The sequence below is a fragment of the Squalius cephalus genome (genome assembly GCF_949319135.1).
Source record: "Squalius cephalus genome assembly, chromosome: 8".
NCBI lineage: Eukaryota > Metazoa > Chordata > Actinopteri > Cypriniformes > Leuciscidae > Squalius > Squalius cephalus.
Window position 1 is genome coordinate 1,971,016 of NC_137129.1, and position 27,343 is coordinate 1,998,358.

The window sequence follows — 27,343 nt, forward strand, 5'->3', positions numbered from 1 at the left end:
ATTCAACTACTAGACCATCTTCAGATTGCTGGTTCGTATTAATATTTATATCTATGTTTAATAGCACATTTTTTGTTTGAAATGTTTTGACAGGGCATAATATAACTCATATATTAATATATTGAATAAAAAAATATATAGCAATTGTTTATAAACAAATATTAATATTGTTTTTTGTTGTTAATATAAAAATTTATAATTTTTTACAAAAAAAGCAGATACCGGCTGAATTGTGAAGGTCTTCTGTGAGGTTGATACATTGACGAATTCCAGGTGAGTTGAAGGTTTGTCTGTCTGTCTGTCTGTGCTGTACGTGGATGATTGAATGTTGTTGTGATTCAGTAAATGCTGCACTAATAATTAACTTCACTCTTTGATTTCCACTTTCGGATTACTTGGATAAGTTTTGTTTCGAGGAACCGAGGTACTGTAATAAAATCTACAAGCAGACATAAGATAATTTTAGAGTTTTGGATACCGGAAACTATTAAATGTTCAGTGTTATTTAGAACAATAAGAAATAAATATTGTTTAGCCATATTTTGCCCTTTAAATATGGGCAAAATATGTCAATATAACTGATTCTTCTTGAATGTTCTTGTATTGTATTGGCAACAAGATGCTTCTAGACTACTATATTTACACACTGACTTAAATAAGTAAAAGTAGTCATTTGTACTATTTATAGCAGATGTTGGAATAATTTACAAATTTATTCAATTGTCAAATTAATGATGTATAATTGATTCATTAGACTGAGCAATTGCCACCTAATGAAACTTAATGTACATTAATGTAATGTTTTTAATCTAGCTGTGATTAGGCAGAGTGGTGTTTTGTAACACATTTCATTTTATTGTTGTTTAAAATATACATAAAGAGATAACCGGAGTAGAGTGAGTTGAGTGACTCTATCAAGAACTCTGCAACTCCATTTGTAGAATTACCGGACTTCAGTCAGTCCTCGGGAGTTCGTTCTCCTCAAGGTCGCAAGACCCAGCTTTGCGTAGGCCTGTTTGGTTGAGAAACTGACATTTTGGAACAGTTATGATGTGAAGAAGCCTAGTTTACTGAAATCACATGACTTTGGCAGTTTTATAAATGCTCTGAACCACTGATTCCAAACCAAAGATCCGTAGGTTTGGAAGCTTCAAGAAGCAGTGATTCGACATCGCTCATCACTAACTACGGGTAACAAAAGTTTTTGGCTGCATCGCATGTTTTGATCTGCGCATCTGAGATATATTACAGTGTCGTTTGGCCATACATGCTGACAGACAAGTGAAAATCATCTAATTTTGAAGACAAAACCTAAAGATAGCGTTTGAGGTTAGTAGTGATCGAGCAGGAATGTGATGCAGGATCATTTCCATCTTCATGATTCTTTTAACCCTTGTATGGTATTCGGGTCTGTTGGACCCGTTTTCATTTTTTATCAAAAGAAAAATGATACAATTAATTATTTTTTCAAACTGAGACTCATTGGCCTTGGCTCATTTTCTGTGAGGAATATATATCAGAACACATTTTTAAAGAAAACACACTGTACACCCCCCCTACACATTTACATTACACACAGGATGTTCGGGTCCACTGGACCCGGGGCTAATAAAAGTGTGGAAATTGTAGGTCCTGTGTACCTTTACTCTGTCCTCCTCCTGTCAGGGCCTGCTGTTAGTGTGTGTATGTTCTTGTATATGGTTTATGAGGACACAAATGTGTATAATGACATGGGTATTACAACGTAAACATGGTTTATGACGACATCTGTGTCCTCATACTAAAACATACTAAATGGTGTTTTTTGAAATTCAAAAAATGCCAAAAGTTTTCTGTGATTGGTAGGTTTAGTGGTAGGGTTAGTGTAGGGGGATAGATTATACAGTTTGTACATTAGAAAAACCATTATGCCTATGGAGAGTGACCGTATACACCACATATCCAAGTGAGTGTGTGTGTGTGTATGTGCATGTGCATGTGCATGTGTATGTGTGTGTGTGTGTGTGTGTGTGGGTGTGGGTGTGTGTTTTGTGTGTGTCTGTGTGTGTGTTGTGGGTGTGTGTGTAGTGGGTGTGTGTGTTGTGGGTGTGTGTATGTGTCTGCATGAGTGTGTGTGTGCGTGTGAGAGAGAGATTGTGTGTAAGTGTGAAAAAGTGTAAGAGTGAGTTTTGTGCTTCTACTCCTGCCATTTCCACACAAGGTTGCAATTCTTAAATGTGATCTAACAAAGGTAAAGAGAAAATATTGACCATATATGCTGTTTATATTGCTTGTAATTGGGATGAAGTAAACATCTGTTGAGTATTTTAACATAACATTTTTGATTGTGTTGAATTAAAAACCCAAAAATGCAGCGGGTCCACCAGACCCACGAACACTGGCTGAGTAACAAAAATATGAACACCACACAAGGGTTAATAATTATGTTATTGTTAAATGTTAGATCGCTGAAATAAACGACAGTGATATTCTTAAGAAGTTTTATTTGATATAGCCTGTCTCTTTTTGTTGAATTTGTGTGATATAATTCTAAAATTTAATTATGAGTGGTCATAATATTCATCATATGAATAATAGGCTGTATTGGACAAACAATAAATAGCAATTGTTTATAAAAATATTATTCATTCAATTTATTATATAATATTATATTTTAAGAGCAGATCTTCTTTGCGGTTGATACATTGATGAAATTCAGGTGAGTTGAATGTTTATGCACTTTATAGCATCAAATGGAGGTTTTACTAATAAAACTAAACTTTTGTTTGGACAATTCAAGTCAGTGTGATAACACTTAACATTTAAATAGTTTTTATGTCTGCTAGTAGATTTCATTACAATACTTTGGTTTCTCAAAACAAAACTAATCTAAGGAATCTGAAAGTGGGATAATTATATTACACCACCTTAGAAAAACAAACAAACAATCAGAAGAGGAACAGTAGATACAAAAAACAGCAGATAATATATCTTTCCTTATATTAATTATAGTTAATTATAATTATTTAGAATAAAGAATATTTGTAGTATAGCAAACAAATATTAGTATGGAGTGTAAGGTATAGGCTATTTATATTTTGCAGCTAGCTTGGCTTTGTTTTGTTGGCCATTTCATCATTAAAATAAAAATATATATGTTTCTTTGTTTAAATGAGGAGGAGAAATTGAAAATGATTCCTTAATATGCTGATATGAGATGTGTTTTGTCTTATAACAGGATGGCCATGCGTGTGGTTTTGTTTCTAACACTTACTGGGCTGTGCGTCGCTGATTCCAAAGGTATATGTTTAGAATAATACAAGTAAAAAGGCCTGGATTTAAAAATCATCAAAAAAGGTAATCGTTGTGTATACTATCATTACATATTTATCAGATTAATTTAATAACATTCTAGGCTGAAATATGGTAATTGAAAATCTATGATTTATTTATTTATGAAGACTCTTTACTTGTGACAGAATTTGTTTTTGTATCTAATAATGTCTGTATATAGTCTAGTAGCCAGCCCATAGAGCCCCATTATGAACCCGGAAATGTTGAGTACACCAAAGTTTTATTGCAGAATATTCTCACATTTCAGAATCAAAAGAACTCTTGCTCTTTGATGTGATTGTTGATAACCTCAATTTGTTTACATTTCTTGAGGTCCGGTCATGTTTTTATGCAAATAAGCTGTTGCAGTTAGCTGTTATAGTTGCAATAAGTATGTTGTAAAGCAAGGGAGCATAGTCTAGTTTTAAAGTCGAAATTCACCTTGCAAATATTTTTATATTCTTATATCGCCTTAATATTCGTACAAAAGTCCTTGCAAATATTTTAATAATATGCAAATACCTTGCAAATATTTTTATATTCTTATATCGCCTTAATATTCGTACAAAAGTCAGTCAATGGATTTAATGTTGACATTTTAATGTTGGCATTACTTATGTTTTCACATTAAGATAAAAGGTGGACAGAGTTATAATGACAGTATTGTTCAGTACATTGTGAATTTCTATTTAGATCCATTTTGTGGGTAAATCTGGTGTTCTAAAATTAGTTACCATAATATTAAAATTTTTGTATTCTTCTTTTTTAAAAATTCAGACTTCTTGCGATTTGATCAGGAAAGGATTAAAAACAGTCGATATTCAGTGTTATTGCTGCTTTCTCAAGTTGTTGTGGAGTATTAATTTAACCATTCGGATCTAGGGTTAAGTACTTTCAAAACAAAGAGAGACAGTTTGATCAGGTCGAAATGTCGGGAAAGAAGTGTCTGTTTGCACCATGCAGTGGCAAAGATAGCGACTTTAAAATATCTGGGTCCAAAGGAATTGCTACTCTGCTAATTAAGAGCGAGGAGCTCGGAGACACAGCCATACATGAGACTTTATCAAACATTATTGCTGCTGATGGTGCTTCATCAGCTTCTGTGCTATGTCACAAATCTTGCTACAGCTCATATACTTCTCTAATTCTGAAATGTTAGATTATTTTGTTTACCATAAAAATAACCTAAAATTATGACTGAAAGTAATCAAAATTTGCCTAAATAAATCAAAATATGTACTAAAATTAGCTCTTTGAAATCTGAAAGTGCCAGAAATGAAATCAGCATCCTCCAAAACCTCTAAAACCACTCACATATTGTAGAAATTGGCCATTCAGTGCAAAATATGTGGTCAAAATGGATGATTAAAATAATAATGCTAATTATGCAAATAATGCAAATTGCTCAACATATGCAAATTAGCATCCGGTAGTTTCTGTATGCTGGGGACCCATACTTCACATTTCTGCAATAAAACTTTGGTGTACTCAACATTTCCGGGTTCACCTAGTTGGCTACTAGACTAATAACTGTTATTATTTTACTAACAGTAGTGGACACACCATCGTACCCTTGTGTTTCAAATTAGTATTCTTCATTAATTTGAATGTTGTCAGTAACACACAGGCCTATGTAATATTCTTACTGAACATTTGGTAACCTATAAGGGATAATGTACATCATCAAGACAGTTATCTCAAAATAACCCATGGCTACATGACTACATGACACAAAATATTGTTTAAATATTTTATTAGCTCACTTGTAATAAATGCAAATCTTCCATGAAATAGAAAGAAAAGAAAAGCTATTGTTAATTATTTTATGTTGAACAGGGAATCTTGCTCTTGGAGCCACAGCTGTCCAGTCTTCCACATGGGATGCAGGAGTAGCTCAAAAGGCTGTCGATGGCAACAGGGATTCAAATTGGTTTCATGTGTCATGCACTCATACTAATGGGGACAGGAACCCCTGGTGGAGAGTTGACTTGGGGGAAGTCTATGATGTAACCAGGGTTAACATCCTTAATCGTGGAGATGCTGTTCCAGAGAGGATAAATGGAGCTCAGATCCGTATCGGCAACAGCCTGGAAAATAATGGCAACAATAATGAGCTGTAAGTATTGTCTCTCTCTTAATACTTACACAAATAGTTAGAAAATTATTAAATAAGATAATATTACTTTGAATAAATCCTTTTAATATAAAAACTTGCTTTTGACAGAAGTATATTTAATAGGGCTGCACGATTAATCGCAATTTCCATGTAATCGCACTTAAATCGAGTTGGCTTATTGCGATTTTAAAAACGGAAAGGCTGCGATTATTATTATTATTTTTTTAATGTGCAGCTTGTCAGTGATGTACGGCTCTGTAAACGCTGCTCCATCTGAAAGCTCTGTGAGTTTGAGTCACTTATAACGGGCATTTGAAAAAACAACACGAGTCAAACAGCTTTCCAAACATGAGAAGCATTTATGAACCTCTTGACCAACAAAAAAACTATATTTAATAACATGCTTTTACTCGCTACATAAACTCACTTCATAACGACAGTTGAGCTCCTCCTTCTGTGAGATGATGAGCTTCTTACACAGAATAAGGCAGTCGTGTGTTTATTAGTCATGTTTAATCAATCAAAGTGTTTCAATCTTCTGTTTATTCAGATACAGTGATGATGACCGATAGGGAATGATGTGTGTTATCATACTTCTGCGGTAGGGCATTTTTGTCGTGTGTGTGTGTGTGTGTGTGAGAGACACCCTCTGGTGTTCAGAGTGATATATGTTGTGTGTGTGTGTGTGTGTGTGTGTGAGACGTTTAATGAGACTTATAAGAACAAAACACAATTTACAAATAAGAGTACATATAACCATACATGTCAGGGGCAGAGAAGAAAGAATAAAGAAAAAAAGAAATATAGTATTTAGTATTTATAGAAATATAGTAAATATTTGTATATAGTTTCTAAATATATATTTAGCATCAATTTTAAAATGTTCAAAATTTGGTATCTTTCCATTCCATTTGACCTTATGAATATAGTAACGGGAAATTATAACAATTAAATCAAATATAAACAAAAGATTTTTATCACCTTCAAATGAAAAACATTTTAACATAACATCAATTTCTTCAAAGATAACAAGAGTCACAACTTTTCTTTGCAAATAATTATTAAGTTCTTTCCAGAACATTTGCGTCTTGGGACACTCCCAAAATAAATGCTTAATAGTCTCAGGGGAAATTTTACAAAAAAAACAAATATCTTCTATGTTCACTTTAAAACGCTGCACCACAAGTGACTTAACTGGGTAAATTCGATGGAAATTTTTTTATGAAACCTCTTTTACTTTGTTTGTAATGCAATACTTATGAGGTGTCATCCAAACTTTACTCCAATCAATTTGTTTCTTAAATAAAGAATTCCAGTGAGTAGTAACAGCAAGTATACATTTAGATTGAAGAAGGGACCGCAAAAAATATTATTACATCCAGAACTTATGAAATCCTTACCCTGCAACTTAATACATGAAGTAAATTATTCTACTGTTATTTGTATAGAATAATTATTATGACCTTCTAATAATCTCAAAAATTCCTAGGGAATTGCATGTACAACCAAAAGATATTGGACAGGATCAACTGAAAAGTTATAAACATGAACAAACTCATTATAATTGTAGAAAACACCATCATTTTTGATCAACTGTTTAACCCAAATGATTCCCTTTTTAAAACAATTTTCAAAAAAAAAAAAAATTATTTGTTTCTAACCCTTATACATCTGTTATTCCAGATGGTACATTTATGGGGGGAAAAATTATGACTATAAGAGTCCATGAAAGTAATGAAAGTAATGCTTGTTTATGGAAACTTGCAAGTTTAACGGGTATTTTGTTAACATCATAATCACATTTTAGTATAAATTCTATACCACCTACTTTTTGAAAGATATAATTAGGTACTGTATACCATACTGTATACTTTGCTTATTTTTTAAATAATTTTGAAGCCATTTTATTTTAAATATCATATTAGAGGTCTTAAAATCCAAAGCATTCAATCCTCCTTCAACTTTTGATCTACAAATATTTTCTTTTTTAATATAATGTGATTTGTTCTTCCAAATAAATTTAAAGAGTTTAGTGTCTATTATTTTAATTAATGAGGGGGGTACCTCTAACACTTGAGCATTATAAACCAACCTGGACAAATCTTCAGCTTTAACTAATAACACACGACCAGTTAAAGAGATATCTCTCATCAGCCAAGAATTCAGTTTCTTTTCAAATGATTGAATGATAGGAGTAAAGTTTAACTCATTTCTGACTTCCTTATTTTTTGATATCTTAATACCTAAATATTTGACAACTTCTTTCACGGGAATATTGCATATTGTGGTAAAATCACATGAACCTAGAGCCATCAGCTCACATTTATTAATATTTAGGGAAAGACCAGATACAGATGAAAATGACTGCAAACACTTTATTGCTTTTCCAACTTCAGTATAATCTCTTAAGAAAAGAGTAGTGTCATCAGCTAATTGTGTGCATTTAATTTCTGTGTCTTCTATTTTGATACTACGAAAACTGTCTTTCTTAATATGAATGGCCACAATTTGTGTAACCAACAAAAAAAGCAATGGACTAATAGGGCAGCCCTATCGAATACTCCTTTTAATTTCGAATCTATGAGAAGTTCCATATGCCAATTTTACAGAGTTATTAATTTTATTATATAGGGTTCTAATTACTTTTTGAAATTTGTCCCCAAAACCAAAAAATTTAAGAGCTTTAAAAATAAAGTCATGTTCAATTGTATCGAAGGCCTTGTAAAAATCGACAAACAGAATAAAACTATTTTCATTAATAATTTCATTATTATCTATAAGATCTAATACAAGTCTAATATTATTACAAATATGTCTACCTTTTATAAAACCTGACTGCCCCTCATCAATAATAAATTCTAATCCTAACTTTAACCTTTCTGCGAATATGAAAGCAATAATTTTACTATCATTATTAATTAGTGTAATAGGTCGCCAGTTATCTGACAATAGGTCTTTATCAGGCTTTGGAATTAAAGATATTAGACCTTGTGTCATGGAGGGTGGCAAAGCCTCCTGATCAATAGATTCTTTAAAGACCATTAACAAAAATTCAACAAGATCGTCTTGAAATGTTTAAAAAAATTCAGCAGTTAAGCCATCATTACCGGGGGACTTGTTTAATTTAAGTTTTTTTATAGCTGTTCTTATCTCTAAAATGGATACTTCCTTATCACAAAGAGCTTTAAAATCTTCTTCAGTACAAGCTATATTTTGTTTAAGGGGCTTTAAAAAATCATCTATTTTGTCTACAGAATATGCATTGCTGGAATATAATTTACCATAAAAATCGGATATGTATTTTGAAATAATAATAGGGTCCTGTGTTTCATGGCCATTAATATTACGCTTTCTGTATACTCTCCATTCCTTTTCTCCAAATTATAAAAGTATCTGGAATTAGTTTCCCCTTCCTCCAACCAACGTCTTCGTGATCTAACAAATGATCCTTTTGCCTTGATTATATATAATTTATCTAACTCAGCCTGCAAATTCATTAACAAATTAGAATTCCCATCACTGTCATTATTAGTAATGTTACAAATAGCTCTAATAATTTCCTCTTCCTTTAATCGATTAGACTTTGCAACTTCTTTGCCTTTATCAATTGCACAAATTCTAATCTGAAACTTCATGAGCTCCCAATTTTTACAGTATAAATTTGTTTGCTTAGCTTTATTCCAATATGTTTGTATTATTTTCTTAATTTCATGTCAAAAACTTAGCCTGGGTTTCCCCATACTGCCTTGCTTGCAGTGCAATTTTATTCACGCTGCTAGGCAGTCTGGACACCATGGACCAAATTTTCCCCTGAAAAAGGGAACCAATCACAGAACGGGGAGGGAGCAGCAAGACAATGAAGACAACGAAGCAGTTTGTTTATATATATGGATCCAACATGGCATCAGACTCGACGTTACCTTCTACCCTCATGTTTATCTTGCACAAACGGTAATATTCGCTAAACGCCATCGTGTACAAATAAATCTTTGACCCATCGTCTTTTTCCTCGTCGAATTTCTGTCACTCTAAATACGTCATCTGGTATAATTGAAGCGATTGACAATGAGCTACGTACAGGCGCATTTGATAGACATTCGTAGCGCCCAATAAATGGCTCTGGGCATTCGTAAACCACGCCTCAAATACGAGAAAATGAACACGTGGTTCCCAGACCAAGTCTCAAATGAGACTTGGTCTGACGTTAGCCAGGCTAGTCAAAAACTATCAATTTCTAATAATCTATTATTAAACTTCCAATAAGTCTTAGAGCTTTTATATGATGTTTCGTTATTCATTTTAATGAGAAGATAAATCATTTTGTGATCAGACAATATTGATGGTTCAATAGATACCCTGTTTGTATTTTGTTCTAATGAACTAGAAATTAACCAAAAATCGATTCTTGACTGTTTAGATTTATCCCTATTACTCCATGTGTATTCTTACAAATGTGGGTATTTATATCTCCATATATCAATTACCCCTACATTTTCACAAAATATTGATAGCTCTGAATCACTTGTAGGTGGTTTAATTGGAATAGGAATTCTATCCATCTTAACATCTGGGACAATATTGAAGTCCCCACCTAGAATAATTTCAATATCATGAAATCTTTTCCTTATTTTGTTAATCTCATTTTCAATATCAGAGAACAAATCAACATTATATTTTGTAATATTTGAGGCACATACAGTACCTAATAAAAACATTTTACCATCAATGGATACCGTTAGGATTATCCATCTACCTCCATTGTGGACTTTGCTATTAACAATTTTACCTTTAAATTAACCTTTTAAAATTGCAACTCCTGCTGAGTGATTACTTCCAAAAGAATGCCAAATTTCGCTGCCCCACTGAGACTTCCAAAAATTCACATCTGAAGAACAAGCATGAGTTTCTTGTAAAAAATAAAAATCTACACTAAATCTCTTGCAATACAAAAAAACAGCCTTTCGTTTAGTTAAATCTCGAATACCCCTCACATTAAAAGAACAAAAAGATAACGACATGAACTTTTAATGAACACAATTACAGAAGAAAGAAAGAAAAACTCTTAAGAGCTAAGGTATATGTAACTCAAAGGGTGCAAATTCCTTATTCGTTTATAATTTAACCTGGGAAATTATTTTGTATTTTACTTTAATTTCTTTTTTTTTTTCTTCTTCCTCACTCCCCCTCGACCATTCTCATTCACTTCACAAATCCTCAATTGAATTATTAGGTTAGAGACCATCAGAACCAAACCTTTATTTGGGGAAAATTTCAACGCCATCATCAAAGGCTCTACTCCCCACAAAATATGCTTTGCGACCTTTCTCTCTGGCATCTTTTACCATGGGCCACAGGAGCTTTCGTCTCTCCACGTCCAACGCCGTCAAGTCTGCTGTAAACCGTAACCGCCGTGCTTGAAGGAATTCACAGTTCTTCGCTCTTTTCCAGAGTAGATCCCGAGTAGACCTGTTCGTGAACTGAATTATCGACGCTCTTGTACTTCTTCCTTGTTCTTTCCGACCCAGTCTATGAACAATGTCCACATCAACCTGACATCTCTCCTTTAACTCTGGAGCAACTGAGCCGCAAATTCCAATCACCTGATGCTTGAGATTTTCACCCGCTTTCTCGGGAACACCGTGGAGCCTCAAATTCCATCTTCTCCGATATCTTTCTGCTTCATTAACTTTTCGTTCAAGCTCAGCAACTTTCTGCTCGTGCGATTTAGTGAATTCTTTCACCACTTTCATTTCGTCTTTCAAGTCTTTAACTTCATTCAGCGCCAAAGTCAATTGACTTTTTCAAAGTTCCGATGCTGAGCGTATTTTCCCGAATCAGATTCTCCAGGTGCCCCGAACTCTCATTAATTTTCTTGGATAAGAGAGTTACAATATTCTCTTGCATCTCAAGAAGCGACGGTTTGTCTTTCTTTTTTTTGGAGCGAGGTTTTTCTGGCATGTCAAACTCATTTGGCATATGCTGAATATCTTTCTCGACGGAGTACAAGTGATCTGCCATCTCAATGTCACTGCTTATCCCTGCTTCTTGACTTTTCTTTGTCTCCACCGATATCGATGCATTAGAAGCAGTCTTCTCTTTTCGTTTAATGGCACCACCAGAGCTGTTGACAGTACTCGGCTTCATTTCGTGAGGGGATATCGATATCCAACAACTGAGGGGGAACGATTCCAAAATCTATCGTCTATAACAGGGGTGGGCAAACTTTTTGGCTCAAGGGCCACACTGGGTTTTAAAAATTTGACAGAGGGCCGGCCCAGTAGCAGATTATGAAGCACGATCTCATGAAAGTGCGTATCTATACCACAAATTTTATTTCTCGTGCCAAATATGCCAAAAATGTTTTTTTTTTCTTTTTTTTGCGTGCATGCTACACACTGTAAACCCCTTGGTTAGGATTAGGGGTGTGGAGTGCGTGCCTATTACACGCCATAAAGTGCATATCATATGCACACGAAAACATATTATGCACTACAAATACAATTCGTGGTATTCGCACTTTCATAAGATCGGCTGAGCAAACAGACAACGACAACAGATACATTTTTTTATGCTAGATATCCCCCATTTAGCATGTTTTGATGTTAATTTTTAAAGATGTTAGATAATTATAGCCTATACTTTTTAAATATTGTTTATCCTTATTATTATTTAATGGCCTAACAGTAAATTAGAAACAAAACATCTGCAAGTGTACACTTAGAAGAGTAAAAATTACAGGTTACGTTAATTCAACTTTATTAAAACTGAATGGCAATTTGCACTTCCAAAAGTCATACATTTGTGGAAATAAACGAATATACAAATTTATTTTAAGAATAATAAAATAAAACATAAAAGGCAAAGGGAGATCAGAACATTTAATGGAAAAAAAAAACGGGTTCTGTACATGGCAGACAGGGGAGCGTAGTCGAAAGCCGGACGATAAAGGTCGGTAAACGGAATCGGGCAGGATACATCCACAAATCCAAGGAGCAAAGAAACTAAATAGCAGACAAATCAAAGGAAAAACTAAGGTGTGCAAGCGGTTACCAAACATTTTTTTTCTCATTGAGTTTCCAAAAAAGGAAAAAACATTAACGTGCAACAAGTCTACGCGCTTAAGTTGCTGTCTGTTTGGTTTCCATGGTGACGCGTCATTGCTTGTTACGTGACACACCGCAGCCACAACAGCGCTGAATGAATGATGATCTGCTTTTATGTCATTTTTCCTTTTTTACATTTGTTAGCTATGGCATGCAATATCTGATATTCCGATTGTCAAATATATGCAACGCATATATATATATAACGCAAAGTATTGCAAGAAAAAAGGCTAAATTAATGCGATCTTAAGACAATTTTTTTAAATACTCGGCGGGCCGGATTAAACAGCCTAACGGGCCGCATGTGGCCCGCGGGCCGTAGTTTGCCCACCCCTGGTCTATAATAATCCAAAGTAAAATACATGCAGCATAGCTATAAAATTGTGTTAATGTATTTCTCCCTTCACGACTATTTGGGAAAAAAACACCCCAAGGCTTTCGCAGCTAAAAAATAACATCCACCATGGCCGCCATCTTGCCGCGCCCCCCCTCTGGTGTTCAGAGTGATATATGCTGTGTGTATGAGACGCCCTCTGGTGTTCAGAGTGATATATGCTGTGTGTGTGAGACGCCCTCTGGTGTTCAGAGTGATATATGCTGTGTGTGTGAGACGCCCTCTGGTGTTCAGAGTGATATATGTCGTGTGTGTGAGACGCCCTCTGGTGTTCAGAGTGATATATGTTGTGTGTGTGTGAGACGCCCTCAGGTGTTCAGAGTGATATATGTCGTGTGTGTGAGACACCCTGTGGTGTTCAGAGTGATATATGCTGCGTGTGTGTGAGACGCCCTCTGGTGTTCAGAGTGATATATGCTGTGTGTGTGAGACGCCGTCTGGTGTTCAGAGTGATATATGTCATGTGTGTGTGAGAGACGCCCTCTGGTGTTCAGAGTGATATATGCTGTGTGTGTGAGACGCCCTCTGGTGTTTACTACTGATCAGCTGCTGCACTGACAAACTGGGCATAAAATAATCGCAGCTTTTGCCAAATCGTGTGCGGCTTCAGTGCGATTAATTGTGCAGCCCTAATATTTAACATGTTTCATGCAGTTTTGATTCGCCCATCTCTATTTCTCTGTGTGTCTTCACAGGGCTGCAACTGTTGTGTCCATCCCAGCTCGAGTCATGAAAACATTTGATTTTAAGTCTATTAAGGGGCGATATGTCAACATTGTTATACCTGGGCGCAATGAATATCTCACTCTGTGTGAAGTCGAGGTGTTTGGAGGTAAAAGACAGAGAGAAGACTCTGTGATATAATTTGTTTATGTTCTTATTAATGTGTGTATAACTGTTATTATTTCCTTAACAGAAAAGTACACACCAACATGTGTTTCAAGTGAGTGTTCTTCATTACTTTGAATGTTGTCAGTAACATATAATATAACATAATATTCTTACTTAATGTATTCTTACATATAATATTCTTACTGAACATTTGATAACCAATAAGGGATAATGTACATCATCAAAGTTTTTATCGCAAAGTAAACCCTGAAAGGGTGATCAGGACCCCGTCTATTACATGACTACTAACCACAAATAAATAATTTTGGACACAAAATATTAATTTGAATTGAAATATTATATTAGCACATTTTATAATAAATGCAAAGCTTCCATGAAGAAAAATATTCCTTGCAAACCAAACAAACAAGTTCAAACAAGGCAAGGCAAGGCAAGGCAAGTTTATTTGTATAGCACATTTCATACACTATGGCAATTCAAAGTGCTTTACATAGAAAGGAATACAAAATAATAACAAAATGAGAGCAAGAAAAATTAAAACAGTTATTAAAAAGGCTATGGCAATTTGAAGTGCTTTGCATAGAAAATAAAAACAAAATAAAAGCACAGGAAATTAAAACAGTTACAAAAGGAAATGAATTAGAAATAAAATACAGTGTAATCGGTCGGACGCACAGAGGCACAGTGCTCATTCAGTAAATGCATAGCTGAACAGATGTGTTTTGAGTCTGGATTTGAAAGTGATTACTGTAGGAGCGCATCTGATCTCCTCTGGATGCTGGTTCCAGCATAATAGCTAAAAGCGGACTCGCCATGCTTAGAGTGAACCCTTGGTGTTTCTAGCTGATATGATCCTAATGATCTGAGTGATCTGTTGGGTTTATATTCAGTGAGCATATCTGCAATGTATTTAGGTCCTAGGCCATTGAATGATTTATATACCAGTAATAATACTTTAAAATCAATCCTAAATGTAACTGGGAGCCAGTGTAAAGACCTGAGGACTGGTGTGATATGTTCATATTTTCTGGTTCTGCTCTGCGTTCTGTATGAGCTGCAACTGTCTTGTGGTGTTTTTGGGAAGGCCAGTGAGGAGTCCGTTACAATAATCCACCCTGCTGGTGATGAAAGCATGCACAAGTTTCTCTAAGTCTTGACTGGAAACAAAGCATCTAATTCTTGCAATATTTTTCAGATGATAGTATGCTGATTTAGTTATTGCTTTGACATGACTACTGAAACTAATTACACAGAGATTCCTGACTGAATTTTTAGTTGTTTGACCCCTAGAGTGAAGGTATGCGTTCACCTTGAGAACTTCATCTTTGTTTCCAAACGCAATGACTTCAGTTTTGTCTTTGTTTAACTGAAGAAATTTTTGGCACATCCAACTGTTGATTTCATTAATGCATTGGCACAGGGAGTCAATGGGGCTGTAATCGTTAGGCGATAGGGCTAAGTAGAGCTGTGTGTCGTCTGCATAGCTGTGGTAAGAGATTTGGTTCTTTCTCATTATTTGGCTCATTGGGAGCATGCACAGGTTGAACAGGAGTGGCGCAAGAATTGAGCCTTGAGGGACTCCGCATGTCATGGATGTCCACTCAGACTTATGTTCTCCTATACTCACATAATAACCTCTCCCTCCTAAGTATGATCTAAACAATTTTAGGACTATCCCAGAAAGCCCCACCCAGTTTTCCAGCCTGTCAAGAAGTATGTTATGATCGACTGTGTCAAATGCAGCACTGAGGTCGAGTAGTACCAGCACTGATAATTTGCCTCTATCAGTAGGCTATTTATGCGAATATCGTTAATTATCTTTATGAGCGCTGTATCTGTGCTGTGATGTGATCAGAAACCAGACTAGTATCCATTCAAGCTTAAGAATTTTTTCAGCTGATTGAAGACAACTTTTTCAATGATCTTGCCTATGAAAGGAAGATTTGAGATCGGCCTATAGTTGCTTAATATGGTCTTATCCAGATTGCTCTTTTTCAGGAGGGGCTTGACAACTGCAGTTTTCAGGGAGTTTGGAAAACTCCCAGAGAGAAGTGAGGCATTTACCACTTCTAGAAGATCTGCTTCTAAACTGTTTAACACACTTTTGAAAAAAAGATGTGGGAAGTGTGTCAAGAGCGCAGGTTGATGTTTTAAGGTGCTGTACAGTTTCTTCCAAAATTTTGCCATCAATTTCTTCGAAATTAGACATAGTGACTACTTCCTCAGGTTCTGGTCTGATCTGTCTGACCCCAGGGAAACTCAAGGATGTGCTGATCACCTTTCTCACATTATTGATTTTCTCAGAGAAGAAAGAAGCAAACTCACTGCACTTGTTGTCTGAGAGCATTTCACTGGGAATTTGGCTTGGAGGGTTTGTCAGTCTCTCTACAGTAGCAAAAAGAGTGTGTGTGTTGTTTAAATTGCTGTTTATAATATTTGAGAAGAAAGTCTGTCTAGCGTTGCCTAGTTCCATATTGAAAGCATGGATGCTGTCTTTGTAGATGTTATAATGGACTACCAGTTTTGTCTTCCGCCACATGTGCTCTAATTTTCTGCATTGTCTTTTCATATTTTGCACTGTTGTTGAGTTTCTCCAAGGTGCTTTTTGTCTGCCACTCTTCTTCCTGACTTTAACAGGAGCAATATCATCAATTACACTTTTATCTTTGAGTTAAAAGAATCAGGGAGAAGATCAACAGAGTCAACTGGTGTTAAGGATATAGCCTTCATAAATAGTACACTAATGTTCTCATTTAAGCATCTCTTCTTGACAGACACAGATCTAGCTTCAGTGGCAGGAGAGATCAATATATCAAAGAAAATACAGAAATGATCAGACAGTGCTATATCCTTAATAACAATCGATGAAATGTTTAAACCCTTACTGATAAGTAAATCTAGAGTGTGTCCACGATTGTGTGTGGGTCCATGTACATGCTGGGTCAGATCAAAAGTTTTTAAAACAGTTTTGATTTCTTTTGTCATATTGGTTTCTGCATTATCTATGTGGATGTTAAAATCTCCAGCAATGGCAAAACAGTCAAACTCTGAGGTAATTGTTGATAACAGTTCTGTAAAGTCCTCAGCAAAGGCTGGAGAGTATTTTGGAGGCCTGTAAATAATAAGTAAAATGCGTGGAGCACCTTTAAACACAATACCCAGATATTCGAAAGACGGATAATTCCCAAATGATATTTGCTTACATTGATAGATATCTTTAAAAAGCGCAGCTAGACCCCCACCTCTCTTAACAGCTCTGCAGACACTCATAAAAGTAAAGTTCGGAGGGGCTGCTTCATTGAGGACTGTTGCACTGCAGCTGTCTTCTAGCCAGGTTTCATTTAGAAACATAAAATCCAGATTGTATGTGGTTATTAAGTCGTTGACTAGAAGTGATTTATTTTTAAGTGAGCGGATATTTAAAAGTGCTAACTTAACAGTCTTACTTTTTGTCCTCAAAGCAATGTTAGTTTGACGTGTAATAGGCACCAGATTAGATGGGTTTGTTGTACTGCTTTTGAAGGCCTTAGACTTTTTAGCATGTAATATAACAGAAATAGAGAAAGATACAGGCACACTGGGTTCCCGCTTGTTCTGTAAACATTTGAGAAAGTTACTGTTATCAAAGCAGGGACCCGACATGCATCACTGGGAGCTGGTATCAGTTGTTTTTGGTTCACCTTGAGCAGATGGAGGAGGGTGTGGGCCCTGGTGTTGTGGCAGAGGGCGAAGAGCTCTCACAGGAGGAGGGGGAGGGCGAGCTGGGCCCGCAGGCTTTGGTGGTTGTGGGGCCTGCTGTTTTCTGGTTGATATCTGGGGGCTCCCAGCAAAAGAGTGGGATAGTTTGGTTCCAGCATACACCAGTTCTTCCATTTTCTCTGAGAAGCACAGAAGTGGAGATGCTGGAGAGAGGGATAACGTGTCTAGTGAGAGGGGCTGAGGCTGTAATATGTTGTCCTGGCTTCCCTGGCTGTTTTCCAGAAAGTCGTCCTTGGGTGCTGAATCTTGAATCTTCTGATATGTCTGTCTGTGATGAGCTCTGTGGGCAGGGCTCAGCTGAGATTGTATCCGTGAGCAGAGATTGTTGTGGCTCAGTGGTGGTATCATTGTCCTTGTGTGATATATGTCAACCGCATGTCCATTCAGGTGCTGAAGTGAAGTCCTGTGGTCATTCATACTGTGTCCAGGTGTGTGTGTGCCGTTTAGGTTGAGTGGATTGGCACACACTACTGAAGGGTGATGGAGGGAGAAGTTAATGTTTAGCACTCTTGAACCAAGTTTGTTTGGGTGATGGCCATCCTGTTGAAACAGTTGCCTCTGACTCCAGAAAAGTCGATGAAGTTTACTCCTTTTATATTGCAGGTTTTTTGCAGCCACGTATTAAGCCCAAGCAACCGTGAAAACCTGTTTGTTCCTCTTGCTGGGAGAGGTCCACTGATGAATGTTTGAACTTTCAGTCTTTTAGGCCTAAGTGTTTCAAAAAGTTCATTGAAATCCTTCTTAAGAAGTTCTGACTGCTCTTTATGAATATCATTCTTCCCCACATGTATGATGAGTTGATTTGCAGTCTTATGTTTCATCAGAATGTTCTGAAGTTCCCTGTTTACATCAGAAGTTGTTGCTTGTGGAAGGCAGCACGTAGTTGTATCCCTGCTGCTAATGTTTCTGATTATGGAGTCCCCCACTATCAGAGTCCTGGGCTCGGCTGCTCTCTGAGCTGAGTGCCGCTGTCTGCTCGACCTTGAGCGCCAGTTAGCATCAGTGTTAGATACTGGCTGATTCAGTCTGTGTTAGATCACATTCATCACATTTGGGGATTCCTCATTTACATTCATTAGTACTTCAAATCTGTTCTCAAGATGTATAGGTGGTGGTAGGAGACCAGTGTTTGCAATCCTTGTCAGAGCTGTATCTGGGGTAGAGGATGCTACTGCGGCAATATGTAATGCTCGTGACAATCTAAAGTCTCGAGTGCCTTTGGGTCTCGCTCCCTGTTTGTGCCATCGATTTGTAAGTCGATCAGCTTGCTTCTCTACACTCAGTATGGCCTGTCGAGGAGCACTAGATTCATGGGACTCTGGGTATGCTGAGGGTGTCCATGACGAAGCTCTGTTGTGTGCTCCGTCTGGTTTGGTGGTCCTGTAAGTAACTTTGTTTCAAGAACTGCAATCCTTTGTAAAAGTCCGTGGCAGTTAGTGCAGCAAGTAGATTCTTGAACCAGAAGAGGCATTTTCTCTCTTATCCTTTTGAATGTAGGCAGTTGTGTTTCCCTTCCCTGGAATGTAAGCTTTCAGCGGGAGGCTGATCGGATAGAAAGAATTCAGCTTTTTGTAGTATTCCAAGCTTTGTCGTTTGAGCACTGTGCCGAAGTTAAAATTAGGTGATAAAAGGAGATAAAATATAAAAGGAGATAAAATATAAAAATATAAAAGCGATAGAGCAAAGCGCGGAGCAGTAAGAAGGAGCGTCCGAACAGTAGCAGAGCAGGAAGTCCTCAACAAGACAAACAATTAAGGGATAATGTACACTCATGTACACCAAATAAATAATTACATGGACATATTGATTTGTGATGAAACCATTTTAAATTCCTACCTGTTTATTATCTTAGAATCCATTACAGTGTAAAAAAAAAAAATTATTCTGGCAACAAGATGAACACTTCAGTCTTAATACTAAAAATACTTCTTAACATTTAAACACAATAAGCAACTACAACCAGAGACTCAACTGGCACCAGTTGTGTTTGTATGAAACGAGAGAGAGCGGGTCCACGGTGTGATATAACGGATGAGCTGTGTGTTATCCAGCGTTACTGTTGATGACGGCCATTATCTGGGAATATTAGACCTCAGAATGTGGCGACTGACCAATCAGAATCAAGTATTCCAGAGAGCCGTGTAATAATCATTTGGATTACATAGTTTAGCTTTATTTTGCTGATCTTATTGGTATTATACTTTAGCACATTAAAGTAAAAAAAAAAGTTGTTAATTATTTTATGTTGAACAGGGAATCTTGCTCTTGGAGCCGCAGTTGTTCAGTCTTCCACAATCTATGGAGGAGAAGCTAAAAGGGCTGTCGATGGCAACATGGATTCAAATTGGTATCATGCTGCATGCACTCATACTGCAGGGGACAGGAACCCCTGGTGGAGAGTTGACTTGGGGGAAGTCTATGATGTATCCAGGGTTAACATCCTTAATCGTGGAGATGCTGTTCCAGAGAGGATAAATGGAGCTCAGATCCGTATCGGCAACAGCCTGGGAAATAATGGCAACAATAATGAGCTGTAAGTATTGTCTCTCTCTTAATACTTACACAAATAGTTAGAAAATTATTAAATAAGATAATATTACTTTGAATAAATCCTTTTAATATAAAAACTTGCTTTTGACAGAAGTATATTTAAAAGGGCTGGACGATTATTGCAATTTCCATGTAATTGCACTTAAATCGATTAAAAAAAAAACGGAAAGGCTGCTATTATTATTATTATTTTTTTTAATGTGCAGCTTGTCAGTGATGTACGGCTCTGTAAACGCTGCTCCATCTGAAAGCTCTGCGAGTTTGAGTCACTTATAACGGGCATTTGAAAAAACAACACGAGTCAAACAGCTTTCCAAACATGAGAAGCATTTATGAACCTCTTGACCAACAAAAAAAACTATATTTAATAACACGCTTTTACTCGCTTCATAAACTCACTTCATAACGACAGTTGAGCTCCTTCTGTGAGATGATGAGCTTCTTACACAGAATAAGGCAGTCGTGTGTTTATTAGTCATGTTTAATCAATCAAAGCGTTTCAATCTTCTGTTTATTCAGATACAGTGATGATGTCCGATAGGGAATGATGTGTGTTATCATACTTCTGCGGTAGGGCATATTTGTCGTGTGTGTGTGAGACACCCTCAGGTTTTCAGAGTGATATATGTCATGTGTGTGTGTGTGTGTGTGTGCGAGACGCCCTCTGGTGTTCAGAGTGATATATGTTGTGTGTGTGTGTGTGTGTGTGTGTGTGTGTGTGTGTGTGTGTGTGTGTGCGAGACGCCCTCTGGTGTTCAGAGTGATACATGTTGTGTGTGTGTGTGTCTGTGTGTGTGTGTGTGAGACACCCTCTGGTGTTCAGAGTGATATATGTTGTGTGTGTGAGACGCCCTCTGGTGTTCAGAGTGATATATGTTGTGTGTGTGAGACACCCTCTGGTGTTCAGAGTGATATATGTTGTGTGTGTGAGACACCCTCTGGTGTTCAGAGTGATATATGCCGTGTGTGTGAGACGCCCTCTGGTGTTCAGAGTGATATATGTTGTGTGTGTGAGAGACGCCCTCAGGTGTTCAGAGTGATATATGTCGTGTGTGTGTGTGAGACGCCCTCAGGTGTTCAGAGTGATATATGTTGTGTGTATGAGACACCCTCTGGTGTTCAGAGTGATATATGTTGTGTGTGTGTGAGACGCCCTCAGGTGTTCAGAGTGATATATGTCGTGTGTGTGTGTGAGACGCCCTCAGGTGTTCAGAGTGATATATGTTGTGTGTGTGTGAGACGCCCTCTGGTGTTCAGAGTGATATATGTTGTGTGTGTGTGAGACACCCTCTGGTGTTCAGAGTGATATATGTTGTGTGTGTGTGAGACGCCCTCAGGTGTTCAGAGTGATATATGTTGTGTGTGTGTGAGACGCCCTCAGGTGTTCAGAGTGATATATGTTGTGTGTGTGTGAGACACCCTCTGGTGTTCAGAGTGATATATGTTGTGTGTGTGAGACGCTCTCTGGTGTTCAGATGCATATATGTTGTGTGTGTGTGAGACGCCCTCAGGTGTTGAGAGTGATATATGTTGTGTGTGTGTGAGACGCCCTCAGGTGTTGAGAGTGATATATGTTGTGTGTGTGTGAGACGCCCTCAGGTGTTCAGAGTGATATATGTTGTGTGTGTGTGAGACGCCCTCAGGTGTTCAGAGTGATATATGTTGTGTGTGTGTGAGACGCCCTCAGGTGTTCAGAGTGATATATGTCGTGTGTGTGTGAGACGCCCTCTGGTGTTCAGAGTGATATATGTTGTGTGTGTGAGACGCCCTCTGGTGTTCAGAGTGATATATGTTGTGTGTGTGAGACGCCCTCTGGTGTTCAGAGTGATATATGTTGTGTGTGTGAGACGCTCTCTGGTGTTCAGAGTGATATATGTTGTGTGTGTGAGACGCCCTCTGGTGTTCAGAGTGATATATGTTGTGTGTGTGTGAGACGCCCTCAGGTGTTCAGAGTGATATATGTTGTGTGTGTGAGACGCTCTCTGGTGTTCAGAGTGATATATGTTGTGTGTGTGTGAGACGCCCTCAGGTGTTGAGAGTGATATATGTTGTGTGTGTGTGAGACGCCCTCAGGTGTTCAGAGTGATATATGTTGTGTGTGTGTGTGTGAGACGCCCTCAGGTGTTCAGAGTGATATATGTTGTGTGTGTGTGAGACGCCCTCTGGTGTTCAGAGTGATATATGTTGTGTGTGTGTGAGACACCCTGTAGTGTTCAGAGTGATATATGTTGTGTGTGTGTGAGACAGCCTGTGGTGTTCAGAGTGATATATGTCGTGTGTGTGTGAGAGACGCCTTCAGGTGTTTACTACTGATCAGCTGCTGCACTGACAAACTGGGCATAAAATAATCGCAGCTTTTGCCAAATCGTGTGCGGCTTCAGTGCGATTAATTGTGCAGCCCTAATATTTAACATGTTTCATGCAGTTTTGATTCGCCCGTCTCTATTTCTCTGTGTGTCTTCACAGGGCTGCGACTGTTGTGTCCATCCCAGCTGGAGTCATAAAAACATTTGATTTTAAGTCTATTAAGGGGCGATATGTCAACATTGTTATACCTCGGAGCTATGGATATCTCACTCTGTGTGAAGTCCAGGTGTTTGCAGGTAAAAGACAGAAAGAAGACTCTGTGATATAATTTGTTTATGTTCTTATTAATGTGTGTATAACTGTTATTATTTCATTAACAGAAAAGTACACACATTGCCGGAGTACAAGTGAGTGTTCTTCATTACTTTGAATGTTGTCAGTAACACATAATATAACATAATATTCTTACTTAATGTATTCTTACATATAATATTCTTACTGAACATTTGATAACCAATATGGGATAATGTACATCATCACAGTTTTTATCGCAAAGTAAACCCTGAAAGGGTGATCAGGACCCCGTCATATTACGCTAATACTAGCCTACAGCACTCTTAATACAAAAAATACCTCAATGCAATCTTAACATTTGAACACAATTAATAACTATAACAGGGACTCAACTGGCACTAGTTATGTTTGTATGAAACGAGAGAGAGCGGGTCCACAGTGTGATATAAGTAGGGTGACCGCCCGTCCCGCGTAGCGCGTGCGCGCACAGCGTTTGAAGCCCAATTCACGCGTCACGCAAATTGAGACCATGTCACGCATAATCTATGCTTGCTCAAAAAAAAGTTGGTCGCTCTATATACTCGAGCCCCAAGCAGACAAACGAACATTACTTGACATTTCAGCACGCTATTGTGGCCACACAAACCCCTCAGTTGAACTGCTGACTAGGTTGTTGTCAACTTTTTCGTTGTTGTCATGACAGCGCACGCACGCGCATACCTGACACACTTGGAAGGAAGGAACTTTTAGATGCGCGCTTTCCAATTCGAAAAATTCGAGAAAGAAACTGAGTCTGAGAGGCAACGCCATCATCAATTAAAAAGAGAAGGTGTGAGTACAAGAAACAAGAATGGGGAAATGAATATTTGTGGCTGAAAGGTGTTGAGGGGGATACCGAGAGGGCTTTTTGTGACCTTTGCAAAACGTCCTTCTCAATCGGACATGGAGGGAGGGGAATACGAGGTCAATCGTTCAATTTTTTTTAAATACTTTTTTTTAACTGTTCCTGTGGTGTTGAGCAACTACAATTCCTGTTAATCCTATAAATTTATATTATAATGTATTAATTTATTTAAAGTAAATAAATTGTAATGAAAAATAAATTAAATTAAATAGTAAATCTTAAGTGGAAGTACATCTGTCAATTCATTGAATGTTCAAAATATTATGAGTCTTTATTTAGAAAAAAAATACACATTGGTTGGCTTATTCATGAGCATACATCAAAAATTACACGTTTAGGAGAATAGGGCATTATTAATACTATGCAAGGTGGTATGTGCTAGAAATGGGTTAACCACTATCAGTGAGTCTGCCAGTGGGGCACCGCCGCGCCAGACAGTGTCCCACATTGTCCCTCAGAAACATACCCCTTGTCCCCCCTTGGGCTTATTAGCAGGTGGTCACCCTAGATATAAGAAACATTAAAGAAAGGCCGGCTCCAGAAACCCGGATGAGCTGTGTGTTATCCAGCATTGCTGTTGATGACATCATTATCTGGGAATATCAGACCTCGGAATGTGGCGACTGACCAATCAGATTCAAGTATTCCAGAAAGCCGTGTAATAATCATTTGGATTACATAGTTTAGCTTTATTTTGCAGATCTTATTGTTATTATACTTTAGCACATTAAAGTAAAGAAAAAAAGTTGTTTATTATTTTATGTTATACAGAGAATCTTGCTCTTGGAGCCACAGCTGTCCAGTCTTCCACATGGGATGCAGGAGTAGCTCAAAAGGCTGTCGATGGCAACAGGGATTCAAATTGGTTTCATGTGTCATGCACTCATACTAATGGGGACAGGGACCCCTGGTGGAGAGTTGACTTGGGGGAAGCCTACGGGGTAACCAGGGTTAGCATCACTAATCGTGGAGATGCTGTTCCAGAGAGGATCAATGGAGCTCAGATCCGTATCGGCAACAGCCTGGGAAATAATGGCAACAATAATGAGCTGTAAGTATTGTTTCTCTCTTAATACTTACACAAATAGTTAAAAAAAAATCTTAAATAAAATATCATTACTTTGAATAAATCCTTTTAATATAAAAACTTACCTTTGACTAAAGTATATTTAATATGCTTCATGCTGTTTTGATACACCCGTCTAATTTCTCTGTTACTCTGTGTCTTCACAGGGTTGCAACTGTTGAGTCCATCCCAGCTGGAGAGACAAAAACATTTGAGTTTAAGCCTATTAAGGGGCGATATGTCAACATTATTATACCTGGGCGCAATGAATATCTCACTCTGTGTGAAGTCGAGGTGTTTGCAGGTGAGCAATAAAAGTAGAGAGACATTTGTACTATTTATACTTTGTGTATTTTGCATTAATGGTTTTTCCCCTGATTTTATTGCCAGATTAAGTGGAATGAGAGGGTGTTACGCCACAGTCCACTGATCCTACAAGCAAAATACCAAACGTCTGTTTTCTGAGCAATACTAATATTGCACTTTTTTCATTTTCATTTCACCTATGCTGATCTTATCCTTAAGATAAATAAGTTTCAGTGCACATTCAGTAAAGATTTGAAATGGTTTTAAATGCACCTGATTCTTAACCCCAGTTTTATCCAGGGGTTTGTGTATTTACTTATCTTTGTTTCTTTCTGCTTTCTACATCAATAAATTTCTACAGCATTGCATGTTGTATTGTATGTTTCTGGATAAAAAAATGCTCATTTGGATATTTACAATGAGGAGGAGGTATAGTGTCACACAGCTACCTATCTAGAGTTAAGGAGCTGGTAACAAAGTAAAGAATTACATTTTACAGAAAAAAGAGAAAGAAAAAGAAAACCCTGGAGAGAATGAGGATTTCCAACCTTCTGTCACAGAATCAACAACACAACCACCAATTCAACCAATATTACATTTTAATTTTCTGCTATAAAGAGGGGAAAAAGGAACAATAACAAAACCAGAAATATCAATATCAAAAATAATATTAATAAAAATAGGGGCAATTGCTTCAGTGGAGAGTTTTGCCAAAATAACAAAACAAAAAAACGAACCCAGAAATCTCTCTAAATTACCTGGAGAAAGATATCAGTTTGAGGCTGGTCTTCCAGCTTTCACTGTCAAACCTCTTCAACTGATCCAGAATGCTAAAACTAGAGTGGTCTTTATCGAGCCGAAGAGAGCCCATGTCACACACCAATTGCACTGGTTGCCATTTGCTGCTCGCATCACATTCAAGCCACTGATTTGCCTACAGAACAACCGGCTCTGCTCCACTTTACCTAAACTCATTACTCCAGACTTACGAGCCATCCAGAATGAACTGCAAATGAATGTCGTCTCGTGGTGCAAATCTCAAAGAGGCACACAATCCCTTTCACAGACTGTTACATTCCGGCTCAAGGAAGTAACAAAATAAAGGGATCAGAGTCAAAAAATGAATTAGACAAAATATTTATTTACGTCTAGGGGTTACATAATAAAGAAAATAGATGTTCAACAGAAAATAAGCAAACAATAAAGAGAAAAACAATATGAAGGTCCAGCTCCTGAACACAACTGCAGGATAGGGGTCAGCACTCCCTCCCACAAAGGACAGCCATCTTAAATACTGCTTTCCAAATTCAACACAGGTGTGGATCCTTATCTGGCAACCTATAGGAAAAAGAGAAAACAGAACAAACCCAAAACAAAACTGAGCCGTAACACCTCCCCCCTTAAAAAGGGAGAGATTCTCTTTAGAAACTCTACCTTATACAAGTTCCAACCCCAAAATATTCATACAAAAAGAACAACCTTACCGGAGTTAAGGTGAAGTTAATATCGATCATTAACCATTACAACTTCCCCAAACTCTACCCATCTCTTAGTTTCAAAACCAGCAATCTCCCGGCGCCTGGAAAAAGCAAAATTAAGGAGTTGAAGACCAATAAAAGGGAAGAGAAGAGAAGTATTAATAGTCAAGCAACTTTATTCTCCACCACATGGGGCACGGGACAAGGCGTCAGCTAAAATATTATCTACGCCTTTCACATGACGAATCTCCAAAGCATAAGGCTGTAAGAAAAGAGACCACCTAATAAGACGCTGATTCGGATTCTGCAGAGAGTGAAGAAACATAAGGGGGTTATGGTCTGTGTACACCACGGTTGGCATAGTCCCACAAGACAAATACACCTCAAAATGCTGCAGGGACCAAATCAATGCTAACGCCTCCTTCTCAATGGTAGAATAATTGGTCTGATACGAATTGAATTTTCGTGAGAAATAGCTGACAGGGCGATTTATACCACTCTCATCAGCCTGCAGCAGAACAACCTGACTAGCATCCACCTGAAGTTTGAATGGTTTATCAAGTCGAGGAGCCGTCAGGACAGGGGACGAGGTAAGCAATCGTTTAACATTCTCAAAGGCGCTTTCACATTTTGGAGTCCACACAAATTTAGCCTTTGCTTGCAACAAATCTGTAAGCGGGGCAACAACAGAAGAAAAGTTTGGACAAAAACTTCTGTAATACCCAGCCATTCCTAAAAATCTCATCAATTCACGTTTAGTCTGAGGGCTAGGAAATTTGTCAATCGCTATGACTTTAGCACGTACAGGCCGCACTTTGCCCATTCCGACAACCTTGCCCAGATAAGTCACAGTCGCCCTGGCAAACTCACACTTTGCCAGGTTGACTGTGAGTTTGGCATCA

General features: G+C 37.6%; 1 protein-coding gene across 1 annotated transcript; it reads left to right on the top strand.

Moving 5' to 3' along the window:
* On the top strand, positions 1-25,623 carry LOC307162667 (uncharacterized protein). The gene is made up of 12 exons (XM_079878158.1): positions 1-31; positions 216-273; positions 3,218-3,279; positions 5,149-5,428; positions 13,621-13,757; positions 13,842-13,868; positions 19,790-20,069; positions 22,553-22,689; positions 22,774-22,800; positions 24,363-24,642; positions 24,825-24,961; positions 25,048-25,623. Exons 3-12 carry the CDS (start codon positions 3,219-3,221, stop codon positions 25,050-25,052), a joined length of 1,371 nt encoding a protein of 456 aa, XP_079734284.1. The 5' UTR covers positions 1-31; positions 216-273; position 3,218; the 3' UTR covers positions 25,053-25,623.
* Positions 25,624-27,343: the final 1,720 nt, after the last annotated feature.

Bases quoted from the DNA above. Each gene is read 5' to 3' on its own strand.
- LOC307162667 (XM_079878158.1), top strand. From the start codon at position 3,219: ATGGCCATGCGTGTGGTTTTGTTTCTAACACTTACTGGGCTGTGCGTC. The intron at 3,280-5,148 runs GTATATGTTTAG...TATGTTGAACAG, and splicing joins GTGCGTCGCTGATTCCAAAG to GGAATCTTGCTCTTGGAGCC. The intron at 22,690-22,773 runs GTAAAAGACAGA...TTTCATTAACAG, and splicing joins TGAAGTCCAGGTGTTTGCAG to AAAAGTACACACATTGCCGG.